At 54.1% G+C, this 15,254-nt stretch overlaps 1 protein-coding gene across 5 annotated transcripts in view; it reads left to right on the top strand.

Annotated features, from left to right (window-relative positions):
• ABCA3 (ATP binding cassette subfamily A member 3) overlaps positions 1 to 13,744 on the top strand; it is an 87,900-nt gene extending 74,156 nt beyond the window's left edge. For all 5 annotated transcript variants that reach the window (XM_038419074.2, XM_043493609.1, XM_043493611.1 and 2 more), the window contains 7 exons: positions 788 to 922; positions 1,850 to 2,044; positions 6,800 to 6,987; positions 7,475 to 7,645; positions 8,053 to 8,240; positions 8,393 to 8,466; positions 10,513 to 13,744. In XM_038419074.2, coding sequence (XP_038275002.1) covers positions 788 to 922; positions 1,850 to 2,044; positions 6,800 to 6,987; positions 7,475 to 7,645; positions 8,053 to 8,240; positions 8,393 to 8,466; positions 10,513 to 10,644 — 1,083 coding nt within the window. In that variant the 3' untranslated portion in view covers positions 10,645 to 13,744. The remainder of the gene's footprint in view (positions 1 to 787; positions 923 to 1,849; positions 2,045 to 6,799; positions 6,988 to 7,474; positions 7,646 to 8,052; positions 8,241 to 8,392; positions 8,467 to 10,512) is intronic.
• Positions 13,745 to 15,254: the final 1,510 nt, after the last annotated feature.

The following is a 15,254-nucleotide window of genomic DNA, read 5'->3' as shown; positions in this document are numbered from 1 at the left end:
CCCCTCTGCCAGGTTTGGCTACTGTGCACGTGCCCCTGGGCACGAGCCTGTGCAGCAGGAAGTCGGCCAGGCCCAGCGTTGCAGGGGGTGTCTGGGTGCTTGGGGTCCTGTAGAGACTCTGCTGATGTCAGGGAAGTGACACTGGTGTAAATGGGAATCAGGGCCGTTGACTCTTGGGGCGATGGTACAAACTGGAGTTGCACTCAAAGTGCTCAGTTCGGATCTGGTCCTGATTGTCCCTGAGCATCTGGGACCATTGGGTTTGGGGGATGTGCGTTCAGTTCAGGGGCGTTTGCATCAATCTGGTGTAAGGAAAGCCCCCCAGAGCATGACTTAGAAAGCCAAAACTCAACAGAGTACGAGGCCTGTGAGAGGTGTGGTCATTGTGTCGGAACCCCAAAAACCTGCTCTTTGCTCTAAATCCCATCTTCTTGCTGACTAAGAGCAGGAGTAATCTGGGGTGGCTTCTCCAGCCCTCGCTAAACTGCGCACAGCACTGGTCTGTCCTTCTCTGAGCATGGGGGTTTCTTTCCCTCCTCTCTTCCCTCCCCCCCCCCCCGACCAGGGCTGTGGCAGGTGTGGTGCAGAGCAGAGAATTTTTTCCAGTCAACTGGGCAGAAGGGTCAACCGGGTGGTGGGATCAATCCTCAGATTGGCTGGGGGGAGGATCCATCCAGGGTGTATTGGAACATTGCATTTCTCCATGTTGGGGGCTTGCCCTCCGTCAGCCCAAGGCAGGCAGCCCGCCTGCTCCTGCCAGTAACTCCCTCTGGTTCCACCGGCATAGGCAATGCTGCTGAACAGGATGCCTGTGCTGCCGGAAGACAGGGATGTGGCAGATGAGAGAAAGAAAGTTTTGGAGTCCCCGCCAGAGCTGCTGTCATCGCTGAGCAGCCCGTTGGTCATCAAGGAGCTCACCAAGGTGAGCTGGAGCCCAGGCACCTTGCAGATCCGATCCCTACAGGGGTCCCAGGTTAAAGGGGGTGGACACGGATGGTTTGTGCCACTGCAGCTCTAGCGGGGTGTTGCGGGTCTGGATTCAAAGTGCTCTAGCAAAGCTGTTGGGGTGGGAACGTTTGCACAGCCTCTGGAGTGTGCATTTGCACAGCAGCAAAATCAGGCCTTTCCTCCCGCAGCATCCCCAGCAACTTGGCACAAATGCCAAGTTCCACAAGGCCACCTTTACCCTGGAGAGTGGCAATGCTGACCACGCCCTGCTGGGCACGCTGGGGTGGAAGAGTGCAGCTGTTAGTCCTTGGAGTGTCCTGTTGGCATGTCCATGGGGAGGCATTGACTGCAAAGTGCCCAAGGAAAGCCCTGAGCTTCAGTGGACGTGTAGGGATGTGCCCATGTTCGTCATTTCCCTGGGTGCTTGGATAAACACCTGTCGGGAATGGTCTAGATAATACTTAGTCCTGCCATGAGTGCAGGGGACTGGACTAGATGACCTCTCGAGGTCCCGTCCAGTCTTATGATTCTATGATCCTGAGCACTGCATGGTAAGGCCCTGCACACTGGCTGCCATGAGACAGGGGCCTGAGCCCTATTACTGCTCATGCTCAGGATGCCAAATGCCCACATTATGGTCAGCTTCCCTCGTCACACTAGGCACAGCTGTGGTGGGCAGGGGTGGGTGGTGGGGATCTAATTCTGTGTTTTCGGCCCTGCATCAGGTCAAGGGCTTGGATTTTATTTGTCTCAAGGCTCTTGGGGTCCCCTTCTGAGCCCTGTCCCTGAGCATCCTCTGTGAAGCCCAGTGCCCAGTCAGGAAGCAGCGGTAGTGCATCTGTGGCAGACAGAAGCAGCCAGGCTCCCTGTGACCGAGTGCTGGCTCTGTGCATTTTCCCAGGTGTATAACAGCAGTGAGTCCCTGCTAGCTGTGGACAGAATCTCTCTGGCAGTCAACAAAGGGGAGTGCTTCGGCCTGCTGGGCTTCAATGGAGCCGGCAAAACCACCACCTTCAAAATGCTGACGGGCGACGAGAGCATCACCTCGGGGGATGCCTACGTGGACGGCCACAGCATTCTGGCCAACATCAAAAAGGTACCAAACGCCAGCAAGTGAAGAGGCGATGCTGGGGTCCGGGTGCCACCCATGGCGGACACTGCTGGAGGAGCAGGGCGGGGAGCAGTCTTGCTTCTGCGCTCTGTGTTTGATTCTCAAAGTGCATGATGCTGCTTCTGGCTCCGTGCTTGTGGTTAGCGGCTGTCTGTCTAGTATATGGAAGGGCCCAAGCAGGATTTGGGGGTGCTCCGCTCTAGGCTGATGTAATAATGATCCCAAGAATGCAGAGAGCCAGCTGTTTTCATGGCCGGCCAGCCAGCCTGCTCCACTGAGTGAAATCTGGTTACTTGGCACACTGGCCCCCTTTGCTGTAACGGCAGAGATCAAACAAGTTCAACGCTTGGATAACTTCAATCACTTTTTGAAGCATGCCACACACAGTGCTCAAAGTGCATTAAGCTACCCAGCATGAGATGGGCTGCTAAAAACAAGCATCCAAATTAGGACTTGTCATGGAGACTTAGTGCATGGCAAGCCAAGGTGTAAATCGACAGCGCACTAACTGGCCAGGTGAACAAAAGTTCCGTGGTGCACTCTGACGACAGTAACTTATCCCTGCTGGCAATCACAGCTGTTCCCAGTCTTTGGAGAGAAACCAAGCGCAGATGCTGGCCTGCCTAGGCAGTCTGGCTTTCTGGGGATATCGCTGCAAAGGGCAGAACTGTGCAGCCTAGGAAAGCCCCAGTCCAGCAGGAGAGAGACATAGGTCCCTGCCAAGAAAGGTGATGGCTGAGGAGCTGGGAGCCTAGAGCAGGTGCCCTTGGTTGACCACAGTGGGAATACCTGTGCCGTTGGTCTGCACCATGACAGATCTGGTGGCAGGCAGCTTGTGGGATCTGTAATGGTGTGAATTGTCAGCTGTTACAAGTTCTCACGCTGCTCATTTATTTTTAAGGTGAGAGAAAACCAAATCAAACAATAAAAACCTACACGCCTGCAAGTGATCTCACCAGGGATCACCCTGTCTCCAGCAGGCAGCTCTGGCAGGAGTCAGCCTTTCACACCCTTCCAGAGGGTTTTCTGGGGGAACAAGTTCATAACAGCCTTAGCTCTGACACAGAACAGTGCCCTGGTCAGGTCATCTGTTTCATTACACGTTTCTGGCCTTTGATGTTGTCAAGGTTACTTCCTCACTCAGAACTCTTGGGTACAGATGTGGGGACCTGCATGAAAGACCCCCAAGCTTATTCTTACCAGCTTAGGTTAAAAACTTCCCCAAGGTACAAACTTTGCCTTGTCCTTGAACCGTATGCTGCCACCACCAAGTGTTTTAAACAAAGAACAGGGAAAAAGCCCATTTGGAGACGTCTTCCCCCAAAATATCCCTCCAAGCCCTACACCCCCTTTCCTGGGGAAGGCTTGATAAGAATCCTCACCAATTTGTACAGGTGAACACAGACCCAAACCCTTGGATCTTAAGAACAATGAAAAATCAATCAGGTTCTTAAAAGAAGAATTTTAATTATAGAAAAGGTAAAAGAATCACCTCTGTAAAATCAGGATGGTAAATACCTTACAGGGTAATCAGATTCAAAACACAGAGAATCCCTCTAGGCAAAACCTTAAGTTACAAAAAGACACAAAAACAAGAATATACATTCCATTCAGCACAGCTGATTTTACCAGCCACTAAACAAAAGGAAATCTAACGTATTTCTAGCTAGATTACTTACTAACTTAACAGGAGATGTAAGGCTGCATTTCTGATCTGTTCCCTGCAAAAGCATCATACAGACAGAGAAATCCTTTGTTCCCCCCGCTCCAGATTTGAAAGTATCTTGTCCCCTCATTGGTCATTTTGGGTCAGGTGCTAGCGAGGTTATCTTAGCTTCTTAACCCTTTACAGGTGAAAGGGTTTTGCCTCTGGCGAGGAGGGATTTTATAGCACTGTATACAGAAAGGTGGTTACCCTTCCCTTTATATTTATGACAGATGTCCAGTTTGTGGGAACGGGATCAGCAGGCAAAGGCCCTCTCCTCAGAGCAGAGCTTCCAAAGGCTGTGTTCTGGCATTACCAGAGATGGGGAATTTGCATTCCCCTCCCCCTAGATGTTTCCCAGGAAATCCATGTCAAAAGTCCATTCTCCTCTGGCATGTTGTTCATTGTAATCCTTATATCCTCCAGTCAGGCCTTATATCCCATCTCCCCCTCAAGGGTACAGACAATCCCGGCCCACAATAATCAATAAACTGCATTTAGTGCAATGGATCCCAAAGTTACTTAAACTTAATTCAACAAGGTTTTTCAAGGATACTGCAGGAAATTGCCATATCTTTCACAATTTCTATTTAAAAGAATGGTGGGTACTCAATGGAGTTGTAAGGCAACACATTTAATAAACCTAGTTACAGGAAATGTTTCACATAATGCATAATTATCTGGTTGAACTCATTGCTACACTATGAGATTTTAGCATGATTCAAACAAGTATTAGACATTTTGTGGCTAATGAGAACATTTGCAGTTAGATTCGAGAGGGTTAAAATTATTCAGAAGGGATCGAAGCCCTGATACCTTATGGGATAAAGTAGTTACTAACTGATGGGGAATCGATGAGAAACACCCCTATGGATAGGCTGTTCCATCATGTTTCTTTACCTTCCTCTGAAGTAGCTGGTGCTGACCGCTGTGAGACAGACTACTAGACCTCTAGTCCCTAAATGGGATGAGCTGGCCTTTGTCTATCCATCTTGGTTGGCTTTCAGGAAATGCTAGTGAGGAAATGGTGTCAGCCAAAGGCAGCAGTGTTTCCCTTGTTCACTAAGCATCTGGTAGCCGTGCAGAGAATCCTGAGAATGGGCCATGATCATTTAGGTTTTGACACGTTGGTGGGTGGATGCCAATACATGGTACTGCTGCTCCAGGCACGTTAACAATTCCTTCCCCAAGACAATCCACCTTGACATTGGGGATCAGTTTGAGGGCTCTACTCGAATCCTGATAAAGTTCCAATGAGGTTTTCTGTGCCTGTCCCTTTCCCCGCATTAGTTTGTTCTTCTTCCTGTCTCGCTAACCCCCGGCAGCCCCTCTTGGGGAAGCAGCAGACACAAGGGAGCACAGCGCCCTCTGCACAGACACTGAATCTGCAGGGCCAGCTGCGGAATAAAACTGGCTAGGAGCTTGCGATCTTGTTCCTGTCACTCTGAAGCTGGTGTTGCAGCTAGGTGTTCATGTCCCTGGGCTCTGGTTTGCAGATGGTGTTGATTTGGGATTTGGGAGAGGGAACACAGAGTTAAGATCTGGAAAGCTAGCCAGCAGAAACTAATGCTGGGGATCAGGCCCTAGGAGTCTGGTGCAAATATCACTCTTGCTAGTGAGGATTTGGGGAACAAGATACCAGATGTTCTGTACAGAGCGTAACTTTGCATGGTGCCCACTTGAACTCTCTGAGTGACCAGTTTCTCCTCTTGCTTATTGCCAGGCAGTACATAGAGCAGGGGTGGGCAAACTTTTTGGGCCGAGGGCCACATCTGGGTGGGGAAATTGTATGCAGGGCTGGGACAGGGGTTTGGGGTGCAGGAGGGAGTGCAGAGTATGGGAGGGGGTGTAGTGTGCAGGAATGGGCTCAGGGCAAGGGATTGGGGCAGAGGAGGGGTGTGGGATGTATGAGGGAACTCAGGGAAGGGGGTTGGGGCGCAGGAGGGATGCGGGGTGTGGCGGGGGCTCGGCAGGGAGTTGGGATGCAGGGTATAGCAGGGGGTTGGGGTACAGGAGGGGTGCAGGCTGCGGCAGGGGACTCAGGGCAGGGGGTTGAGGTGCAAGAGGGGTGCGAGGTGCAGGCAGGGAGTTGGGGGTGGGATGCAGGAGGGGTTTGGGCTCCACCCCGGTGCCGCTTACCTAAAGTGGCTCCGGGGTCGCAGCGGCGCACACCGGGGCCAGGGCAGGCTCCCTGCCTGCCTGCCCTGGCCCCACACAGCACTGCTCCACTCCAAGAAGCGGCCGGCACCGCGTCCCTGTGCAGTCCCTGTTGGGGGCCGGGGCGAGGGTGAGTGTGGCACAGGGCTCCATGTGCTGCTCTTGCTGTGCCTCCAGGTACCTCCCCTGAAGCTCCCATTGGCTGCGGTTCCCCCTTCCTAGCCAATGGGAGCTGCGAGGGGCGGAGCCTGAAGGCGAAGGCAAGGGCAATGCACGGGCCCTCTGCCTGCCCCCTCCCCCCCAGGCTGCAGGGATGTGGTACCAGCTGCTTCTGAGAGCAGCGCCGGGCCTGCGGCACCATGAGGAGCAATCCCCTGGGCTGGATCCAGCGCCCTGATGGGCTGGATCCAGCTCGTGGGCCGTAGTTTCCCCACCCCTGACACAATGTAGCTTTCTTTCCTGGTAGCCGCAGCCAGCTGAATTGAGCCACACACACAGGATCTGAATAGGGTAGTATGGTGTTGTCAGACTAGCAGTTCAGGAAGCTTGTGTAGGAATTGGCAAGCACCAGACACTAGTGCTCTGGTTAGCTAGCCATCGTACGTAGCTAGCAGCTCTGTGGCTTCTCATGACTCAATATCCTACAGGCTGGTTAAAGACCTTTTAGTCATAAGGCCCTTTCAGACCGGGGTGTCTGTCTGGAGACCCAGTATATTCAGGGCTGTTGTGGTTTGAATCTACCCACTGATGTAATTAATGTAAAACAATTGGTATTGGAGGGAGTCTTTGTGGCAAGAACAAAGCTCCCCCTGCTGGTGATCTCAGTGAAATCAGCCCCTCGCTCTTGGCTTATTTTTTTGGCCTGCCTTTGCTCCAAGGTCCAGCAGCGGATTGGCTACTGCCCTCAGTTTGATGCCCTGTTGGATCACATGACAGGGCGGGAGACACTGAGCCTGTATGCCCGGCTTCGGGGGATTCCCGAGCGCTACATCGGCAGCTGCGTGGAGAACATGTTGCGAGGGCTGCTCTTGGAGCCCCACGCGGACAAGCTAGTGAAGTCCTACAGGTGAGACGGAGACCCGGAGGCCTTCTCTGCCCAGGCATGGCTCTGTGGGTGGGATTGGAAACCTGAGTGCCTGCGGGAGTCTGGCCTAGTGGCTAAAGCTCAGGGCTAGGAATCAGAAGAGCTAAGATCTAGTCCCAACTCTGCCACAGGCTTGCCGAGAGGTTTTAGCCAGCCTCCCTGTCTCTGCCTGGGCTTCCCACATCTGTCAAATGGGGAAACTTTCCCTGCCTGAAGGGGCTGTGCAGGTAAATGCACCACAGGGCACTGAGACACAGGGTTGTGCGAACTGTTACCTATTATAGCTGCAGGGGAATGGTTCGAGGAGATGACCCAACTTCCCTCCTGGGACTGCAGCCCGAGGTTTGTCCCTACCCTGGCATAGCCCAGACAGCTCGGCATCCCATAGAGCTGTGCACGATGCTCTCCCAGCCTGGATCTCCCAGAGCTAGTTTAAAATTTGCCTGTCTTGTCGGTCCCTCCCTTGCAGCGGTGGCAACAAGCGGAAGCTGAGCGCTGGCATTGCCCTGATCGGCGGGCCTCCAGTGATCTTCATGGATGAGCCCTCCACTGGCATGGACCCTGTGGCCCGGCGCCTGCTCTGGGATGCCGTGACCAGGACACGGGAATGCGGGAAATCCATCATCATCACCTCCCACAGGTGCCTGGTGCCCCTTTCCTTCCTGGGCTCCAGTGGGGAGAGGGAGGAAGCAGGGCAAAGTGGGGGGTGTGGAGGGGAAGGAGCAGGGCAGGCTGATTGTGGGGTTCCCTGCAATGGACTAGCCCTTGCTTCCTGTATCCTAGAGCACCCAGCTGTATTGCACGGGCAAGTGTTCGTGGCACCTGCTGAATGACTATTGCAATGGTAACAGTGCACAGTCCTTCGTCCTGGCGTCTGGCCTGCGAAGCAGGGGCAGGGAGGGGTGAACTGGCATCCCACCTCCCACGTGGGAAAAGAGCAGGTTCCCTTGCCTGGTCCCAGTTCCAGTAAGCAACATCCCCGGATGTTCCAGCATCGTCGCTTCTGGGTGCTGCCTCCTTTCCATGGCTCTGTTCTCCTCCCTGCAGCATGGAAGAGTGCGAGGCCTTATGCACCAGGCTGGCAATCATGGTGAACGGGCAGTTCAAATGCCTGGGCAGCCCCCAGCACCTGAAGAGCAAGTTCGGCAGCGGATACACCCTGCTGGCAAAAACCAGGGCCGAGGAGGAGGGCGACACGCAGGTGTTTAAGGACTTTGTGGAGAAGATGTTTCCAGGTATAGCCCCTCACTGGGACATCCCCCCCCCTCCGTTCATGCTGGGGAGCCCTGGGGGTGGGGCCTCGGCAGCGCGCCCCATTTGCACCCCTGCATGCGCATGTTGCCTGCAGTCTTCTAACTCAGCGCTAACCTCTGCTTGTCTCCCCCAGGGAGCATCCTGAAGCACGAGCACCAAGGCATGGTCCATTATCACTTGACCAACAAGAACCTCAGCTGGGCACAGGTGAGGGCAGGCCAGAGGCTGCTAGCATCTGTCCCAAGCCAAGCCAGGCTTCTCCCTTTCCATAGCAGACACAAGAGGCACTGGAGCAAAGCAGGGAGTGAATGGAGGGACTTGGGTGCCCCGGTCATTTGGTTGCCGTTCCAGCTGTGATTATGCATCCATTCCAGATGGGCTTTGCTTTAACACGCATGTCCACCAGGCCACTGACATTCGTTTACTGGTGTCTGTTTGAAATCCAGGCCATTAGAAGTAACAGATTTAAAAATAGCTTCAGCTCCTCTCTCTGCCCCTACTCTCCATGCTAATATTTCTGGCTTTCCCTCTCGCCGGTTGCTTTTTAAGCTGATTTTTGTCCCAGAGCAGATGGGTAATTGGAGGGGGCACTATTTCAGGAGGTCTTTAAATCTCTCTAGAATAGTGAGGAATGAGTCAGTGGTGTCCCCCACCCAACTCAGTGCTGTGATTGGCACATGGTACCCAAAGCTGCTACAATAAAGAAATACCAGTGTATGTGGGTGCGGCCAAAGGCTCTGCTAGTGTTGGGCCGTGCGTTAGCGGCTGGACTCTGGGTGCCAGCAGCAGTTGTACCGCTCCCCCTTGGGCAGTGCTGGGCCATGCGTTAGCGGCTGGACTCTGGGTGCATGCCCGCAGCGGTTGTACTGCTCCCCCTTGGGCAGCGCTGAGAGCTTGTGGGTGATCACAGGCTTTGGCTCTTAGCACAATAGGTGCCGTGGCTGGGGCGGCTCGCCCTGACTGAGTGTCTCTGGAACTGATGTTTCCTTTTTGGCTTGGGCAAAATGCCTCCCTTTTTGGGGGCTTTCAAATTTCTTTTGGCAAAAACGGTTGCCCCGGCAACAGCCAAGCCAGCCTACCTGGGCTGGGGGTTGCCAAGCGCTCGAGGGAGCTCTGCTGTGGGCCTGGCATCCTCAAATGCCTCGGAGTGACTCGCCCTGCTGCCCACGCCTCCTGCTGGTCCTGCGCATGGAAACCTCTGCTTCAGTGTAGCTGACCGTCCTGGGTGAGAAATCCTTCCCCCATCCCTCTCTCAGCTCTCACCTGCCACTTGTCTCCCCTTCCCCTAACCCTCGTCCCTGAGCTCTGTGTCCCCCTCTCCCATGTCTGCAGATCTGCTCCTCTCCATCTCCACTGCAGCCCTGGCTGCATCTCCTTCATCTCCTCTCACCAGGCCTGTTGCAGCTCCCAGGTCCAGCACATCCAAGGCTTCTGGGAGCATGACCCTGTCGCATACACACATAGCACTGCCCCCATTTCTCTTCCCTCTGCTCCTGTTTGCCTTGGACTTGCCACCAGCCTAGCCCTTCAGGCCATGTCTCTGCTACTGGTGTGAGAGCCTTCTCCTTTGCAGCTCTCTCCATCTGGAACAACCTCAGTGTCTCAGACATGCTGACTCTCTGTCTTGTCCGATCTTATCTGAGAGCCTCTGTTTCCTCTTCCCCCTCGCTCTGACTCACTCCTGTCTTCCTGAGCCACTTGCTGAGCTCAAAAACACTGTGGGATGTGGTTTGCACGGGCTGCGCCGTGCAGATTGTCCTGGCCTGAGCCGCTTGCCTTGGGTTTCAGTGAACTGTGCAACCCAGTTGCTTCCAGCCCAGGGACATGTTCTTTAAATGGGCAGACACTTCACGAAACACCCTTCACCTTGAGCCCCAGCAACCCCCCTGCCAGGTCAGGACAGTCGGCCCCAGCTCCTGTGGAAACCCATCCACTCCTGCCATTTGACCAGCAGGTGGCACTACAAGCAGGGTTCTCCTCCCGTGACCCCTGTCAGAGTGCAGCGGTACCTGGAGCCAGCGCTATGCCACAGGATACATGCCACCCTTATTGGGGATCCTGGGGATCCCTGCAAGTTAGGAACCAAGCTTGCAAAGTGAACTCCCAGCCCTGCACCCAGTTACTTAGGCGAGGCTTGTGTAGATAGAGATGCCTGATCTGACCTCCCCCATAATGCAGTCCAGAGAGTCCCACCCGATTACCCCCAAGCCCAACCATGTGGAGTCACCCAGCCTTCTTGTGCCCTCCCCTCAGGTCTTCGGGGCGCTGGAGAGAGCCAAAGAGAAGTTCCACGTGGAGGATTATTCTGTCAGCCAGATCTCCCTGGAGCAGGTCTTCATGAGCTTCACCCGCTTCCAGCACTGCACAGAGGAGCGAGGGAAATGAACAGAGACCCACCTGCCCCCCTCCTGGACTGACCTGCTGCCTATACATAGTATATATAGAGACAGTAATTTATATTATCAGCGTGTCTTAAATAATGTATAAATGTCAGAAAGTTTTGACCCCAGGATGTGTTGGGGTGGGGGGGGAGGAGGCATCCTGTCTGCTCCTCAGTGCAGGGGTCATAAGGAGCATGGGATGGGGGGGGGTGCACGAAGCACAGGCGCTGAAGGAGGTCGCCAACTTCTGCCTTTTGGGGAAACTTCAGAATTTTACTCCCCCCTTCCTATCTTTAAACCAGCCGAGGAGAGGACGGTGCTCAGAGACGGGGGAGCAACAAATGGAACTACAGAGCCACTGGGGTCCAGGGCTCATCTCTACACCACGGCTGCTCTGCTCCATCGAAGGGGGGAATCCATGTATCGAATGATCGGGGGCGGCTGTTCTTGTCACTGATCCCACGCGTCTGTGTGGGGCGCTTGCAGCACACGCCTGAGTGTGTGAGAGAGTCACTGTTCAGCGTTCACTCCCATCCATAGGCATGGCATCAAAATGCAGGGGAAGGGGGCACCAGCACAGAGGTGGGCACCTGATCCTGCTCTTTGCAGTTGCAGGCAGAGTCTCTGTGGCTTTGCAGGGAGCAGGATCGGGCCCCGTGCATCCTTTAGGAGAGCTGCTTCGTTCCACATTGGCAGCAGCGTGAGACAGGTTTGTGTCATAGCTGAGAACAGGAGGAACTCTCCTGACACCTTTCCAGAGGGTCCTCTCATTTAATGTGCAACATCCCTGCATGTGCCTCATCCACCCAGAAACGCACTGGCATAAGGACCTGGCTTTGGGACTCTCGTGTCGAATTGTATTCCGTCCAGGCTTGCTGGGATCTAAGGGGACACTGTCATGTAGCTTAGAGCCAGCACTGCACTTGGGTCATTGGGATCTGTTGCGGATCATCCTCCAGGATCCCTTGGTGTTTAGATGGAAAGAAGCCACTGTTCATGCGCAAGGCCCTGCCAATGAATCTTCCGTCCATTCTGCCCGGGGGTGGGGAGCCAGTGGCTGCTAAGGGGGACGGAGCTGTTCACTCTCTCTTTAAGCCTCCTAACAGCCTGTCCTATTTTGACTTGATACCGGGGAGAGCTGCATTCCATACCGAGCTGGGCTGCAGCGATCGCACGCCGTCCCAGCACACAGCCTTCAGCACGAGGCATGCTCTGTATTGGGAGGATGTGAGACCCCACTGCCCAGGGAGCAGCTATCAGATACAACAGTCGCCCCCTTCAGAGACCGTCCTGCCTGCTAACAAGGGAAGGAGCCATGCCGGCATGTGCTCACAGGTGCTCTGAGTTCACTGCATGGCCTGCACTTGCATCCTTCACGGCCAGCATTTAACAACTATTCTGGGCTTCCAGGGATAAACACCCGCCATGCCCAGCACTGGGGCCGCAGCCTGCATAGAGTGAGCACTTGTGTTCTAGAGGGGCACCCTAGAGAGCGATCTGTGGGGACAACTCGTGGGTGATACGCTCCAGAGCTGTCCAGGAAGGGTTGGCTCTGGCTCTATAGTATAGACTCTGTGGGTGTAGCTGGAGAGAGCCTTGTGGGTGTGGCTGGAGAGAACCTTCCCTGGCGCATGGTCCAGACCAGGGCAGTGAAATTATATTCCCATCTGTCTGTGTCGCCTCCCCCAGTGCACACGCCCCACAGAGTAAATTCTGGGATTGTAGGTAGACTGTCCCAGTAAGGACTTAGTGTGGAACAAGGGAACCCTGATGATCCTATTCAGTAGGGTCGGGGTGCTCCAGGCCACCCTGAGGTCAGCATGGGCCCATCTGCACCAATGGGCACAGCATTTGCCTGTCGGACTTGCACAGCACCTGCTGCAATGAGCATCAGCTCAGCACTGAGCACTGCGTATGCTGCCAGCTAGCTCACCAAAAACCACCCCAGGAGGCCAGGGACATGCCACTGAAAAGGGAAAAAGCTCCTCCTCCAGCCCTGAAAGGCTGCCTGTTGGTGGAAGACCCCTTGTTGTGGTTCCCAACCTGCAGCACGGTGTGATCTTCAGTGGAACCTCCATGCAGAGTGCCCTGCTGATCTCTGTTGTGAGCTGGGGCAGTATTCCATTCCCTCCAAGGGAAGCCAGATTCTGGTTCATTCAGATCCACATGCTGATCGTAATTGGTGTGAGTCTGGCCTCTACATAGTGCCCAGACAGGGCATGGCGTTTGGTGGTCAAGGAATAGCCACATCCCTGCCCTGAAGAGCTTACAGTCTAAATGGCAGAGGAGACTGAGGCAAACTGGGGGCTGGGAGGAGGAGGTGGGATTCCCTGGACCGGTTCGGGGGTTGCCGTGCGAGACTACATGCTTTTAGTTCCTTCAATGGGCTGCCCTGGCATAGTGAATCCAAACACCCTGGCTGCGGAGGTTCCGATTGGAGCCCAGCTTGGTCTGACACCAGTGCTGCTACTGGAGGGGTAGTGTGGGGCCCTCTCCCTGCTCTCTCCTGAAGGCACTCCACGGAGGTGGGCAACCTCTGGATCCAAATATGTCATGACTGGGACCTCTCTGCTCAGCCTGGCCTGGGTACCTCCCTAGCAATGGCCAAACTGTCCCCACAGCGGGCATCATTGCGCTCCTTGCACAGCTTGCATAACCCTCACCCTGCCATGGGCCCGATCCTGCGGCGTGCCATGGAAGTGACCAGTGATTGCGGGCAGGATCGGGCTCTCCAGCTTGCAGAGCTGTCCCTGTGTGGAAGGGCCAGCTGAAGAGGCTGCGGGAGCAACTGATGATATGTTTGGGGTGTCTTGGTTCTCTCTCCTTTGCCTATAACCCAGTCTGATTTCCATGCTGGTGACTGTCCATCTGTCTGACTGCTCCATGATCAGGGGAGAGCTGAGATATTGCACTATAGCTACACACACGATTGCACATAAGGAACTAATATTTATGGGTGAGGTGCAGATTCTGTTTGAGTGATCATGTGATTGGGGAGGTTTTAACTTTTGTTCCTGTAATGAGCCCCTTTTCTGTTCCATTCCCCCTAATGTTACTACAATGGTGCACCATATTACTGTACTAAGAATGGCTCTGGCTCTTCACTGTGGCATGTGTCAGTTTTATTATTCACTCGCCAAGCATGTGCACCAGGGCTTGGCTGCCTGGAAAGTGGGGAAGCTTTGGACCCATCAAACCCTGGGGGTGCTGAGCACATGTAGTAGATTCAGTGGATAGGCAGCTCTCACTACCAAAGACCAGTCCTGCTCTCGCTTGAACCTGACTGCAATGGCAGTATCAATGGGAGCTGGTGCTAAGGGATCCATGGGCTGGGAGGCCTGGATCCCCCAAAGTCCATATGTTGATACAGCAAAAGGTGGGCACCTGCTCAGCCAGGTGCTGGGCGATCCAGCTGTCCTGCAGTTGTACAACCGCTAAGCAGGAAGGGCCCTGTTCTGCTCCCCTTGAAGTCCATGGGAAAACTTGAGAGGAAGCTGGATCAGGCCAGGAAGGAATGTTTCCCAGTGGTTGGCTGATTACTGCTGGTGTGGGCAGGAACCCATGTGTGGTTTTTGTGATTAACCCTTGCCCTGCTGGAGTTAACTGCTTGCTTTATTCTCTGACCCCACCCCCAAAAATCCCTGGGGCTGTCCCAAATTCTGTGGGACAGTAGGGGGGCAAAGATGTGATTACAGTGTGGTGTCTGACATTGCAGTGTGTCTCTGTGACAGGCAGTTTTCCTGTGCAAGCGTTGCAGGTTTCAGGCTGAAGATCTTTGCTTTTTGCCTTGTCACTGTCCCTAAGCCCCCAGTGCTGTGACATGGCTGAGAGGGGGACTCTGCAGTGGCTGCTGTCTACAGTGGCAGCAACTTGTCACTGCAACTGTGTAGGGGAAAACTTTGGCCTGACTAAGCAGCAGTTCTGTATAAAAGGACCTGGGGATTACAGTGGATGAAAAGATGGATACGAGTGAGCAGTGTGCACTTGTTGCCAAGAAGGCTAACTGCCTATTGGGCTGCATTAGTAGGAGCATTGCCAACAGATCGCGGGAAGTGATTATTCTCCTCTATTCGGCACTGGTGAGGGCACATCTGGAATATTGCATCCAGTTTTGGGCCCCCTACTGCAGAAGGGATGTGGACAAATTGGAGAGAGTCCAGTGGAGGGCAAGGAAAATGATCAGGGCTGGGACACATGACTTACGAGGAGAGGCTGAGGGAACTGAGCTTGTTTAGTCTGAAGAAAAGAAGAGTGAGGGGGGATTTGATAGCAGCCTTCAACTATCTGAAGGAGGTTGCAAAGAGAATGGAGCTCGGTTGTTCTCAGTGGTGGCAGATGACAGAACAAGGAGTAATGGTCTCAAGTTGCAGTCGGGGAGGTCTAGATTGGCTATTAGGAAACACTATTTCACTAGGAGGGTGGTGAAGCATGGAATGGGTTACTTAGGGAGGTGGTAGAATCTCCATCCTTTGAGATTTTTATGGACCGGTTTGACAAAGCCAAGGCTGGGATGATTTAGTTGGGGTTGGTCCTGCTTTGAGCAGGGGGTTGGACTAGATGACCTCCTGAGGTCTCTTCCAACCCTAATTTATGATTCTAGGGGCATTTTCTCTG

This window comes from Dermochelys coriacea, chromosome 10 (genome assembly GCF_009764565.3).
Source record: "Dermochelys coriacea isolate rDerCor1 chromosome 10, rDerCor1.pri.v4, whole genome shotgun sequence".
Lineage (NCBI taxonomy): Eukaryota > Metazoa > Chordata > Testudines > Dermochelyidae > Dermochelys > Dermochelys coriacea.
The sequence above is the reverse complement of the archived record's forward strand: the minus strand, read 5'-3'. Positions and strand labels throughout refer to the sequence as shown.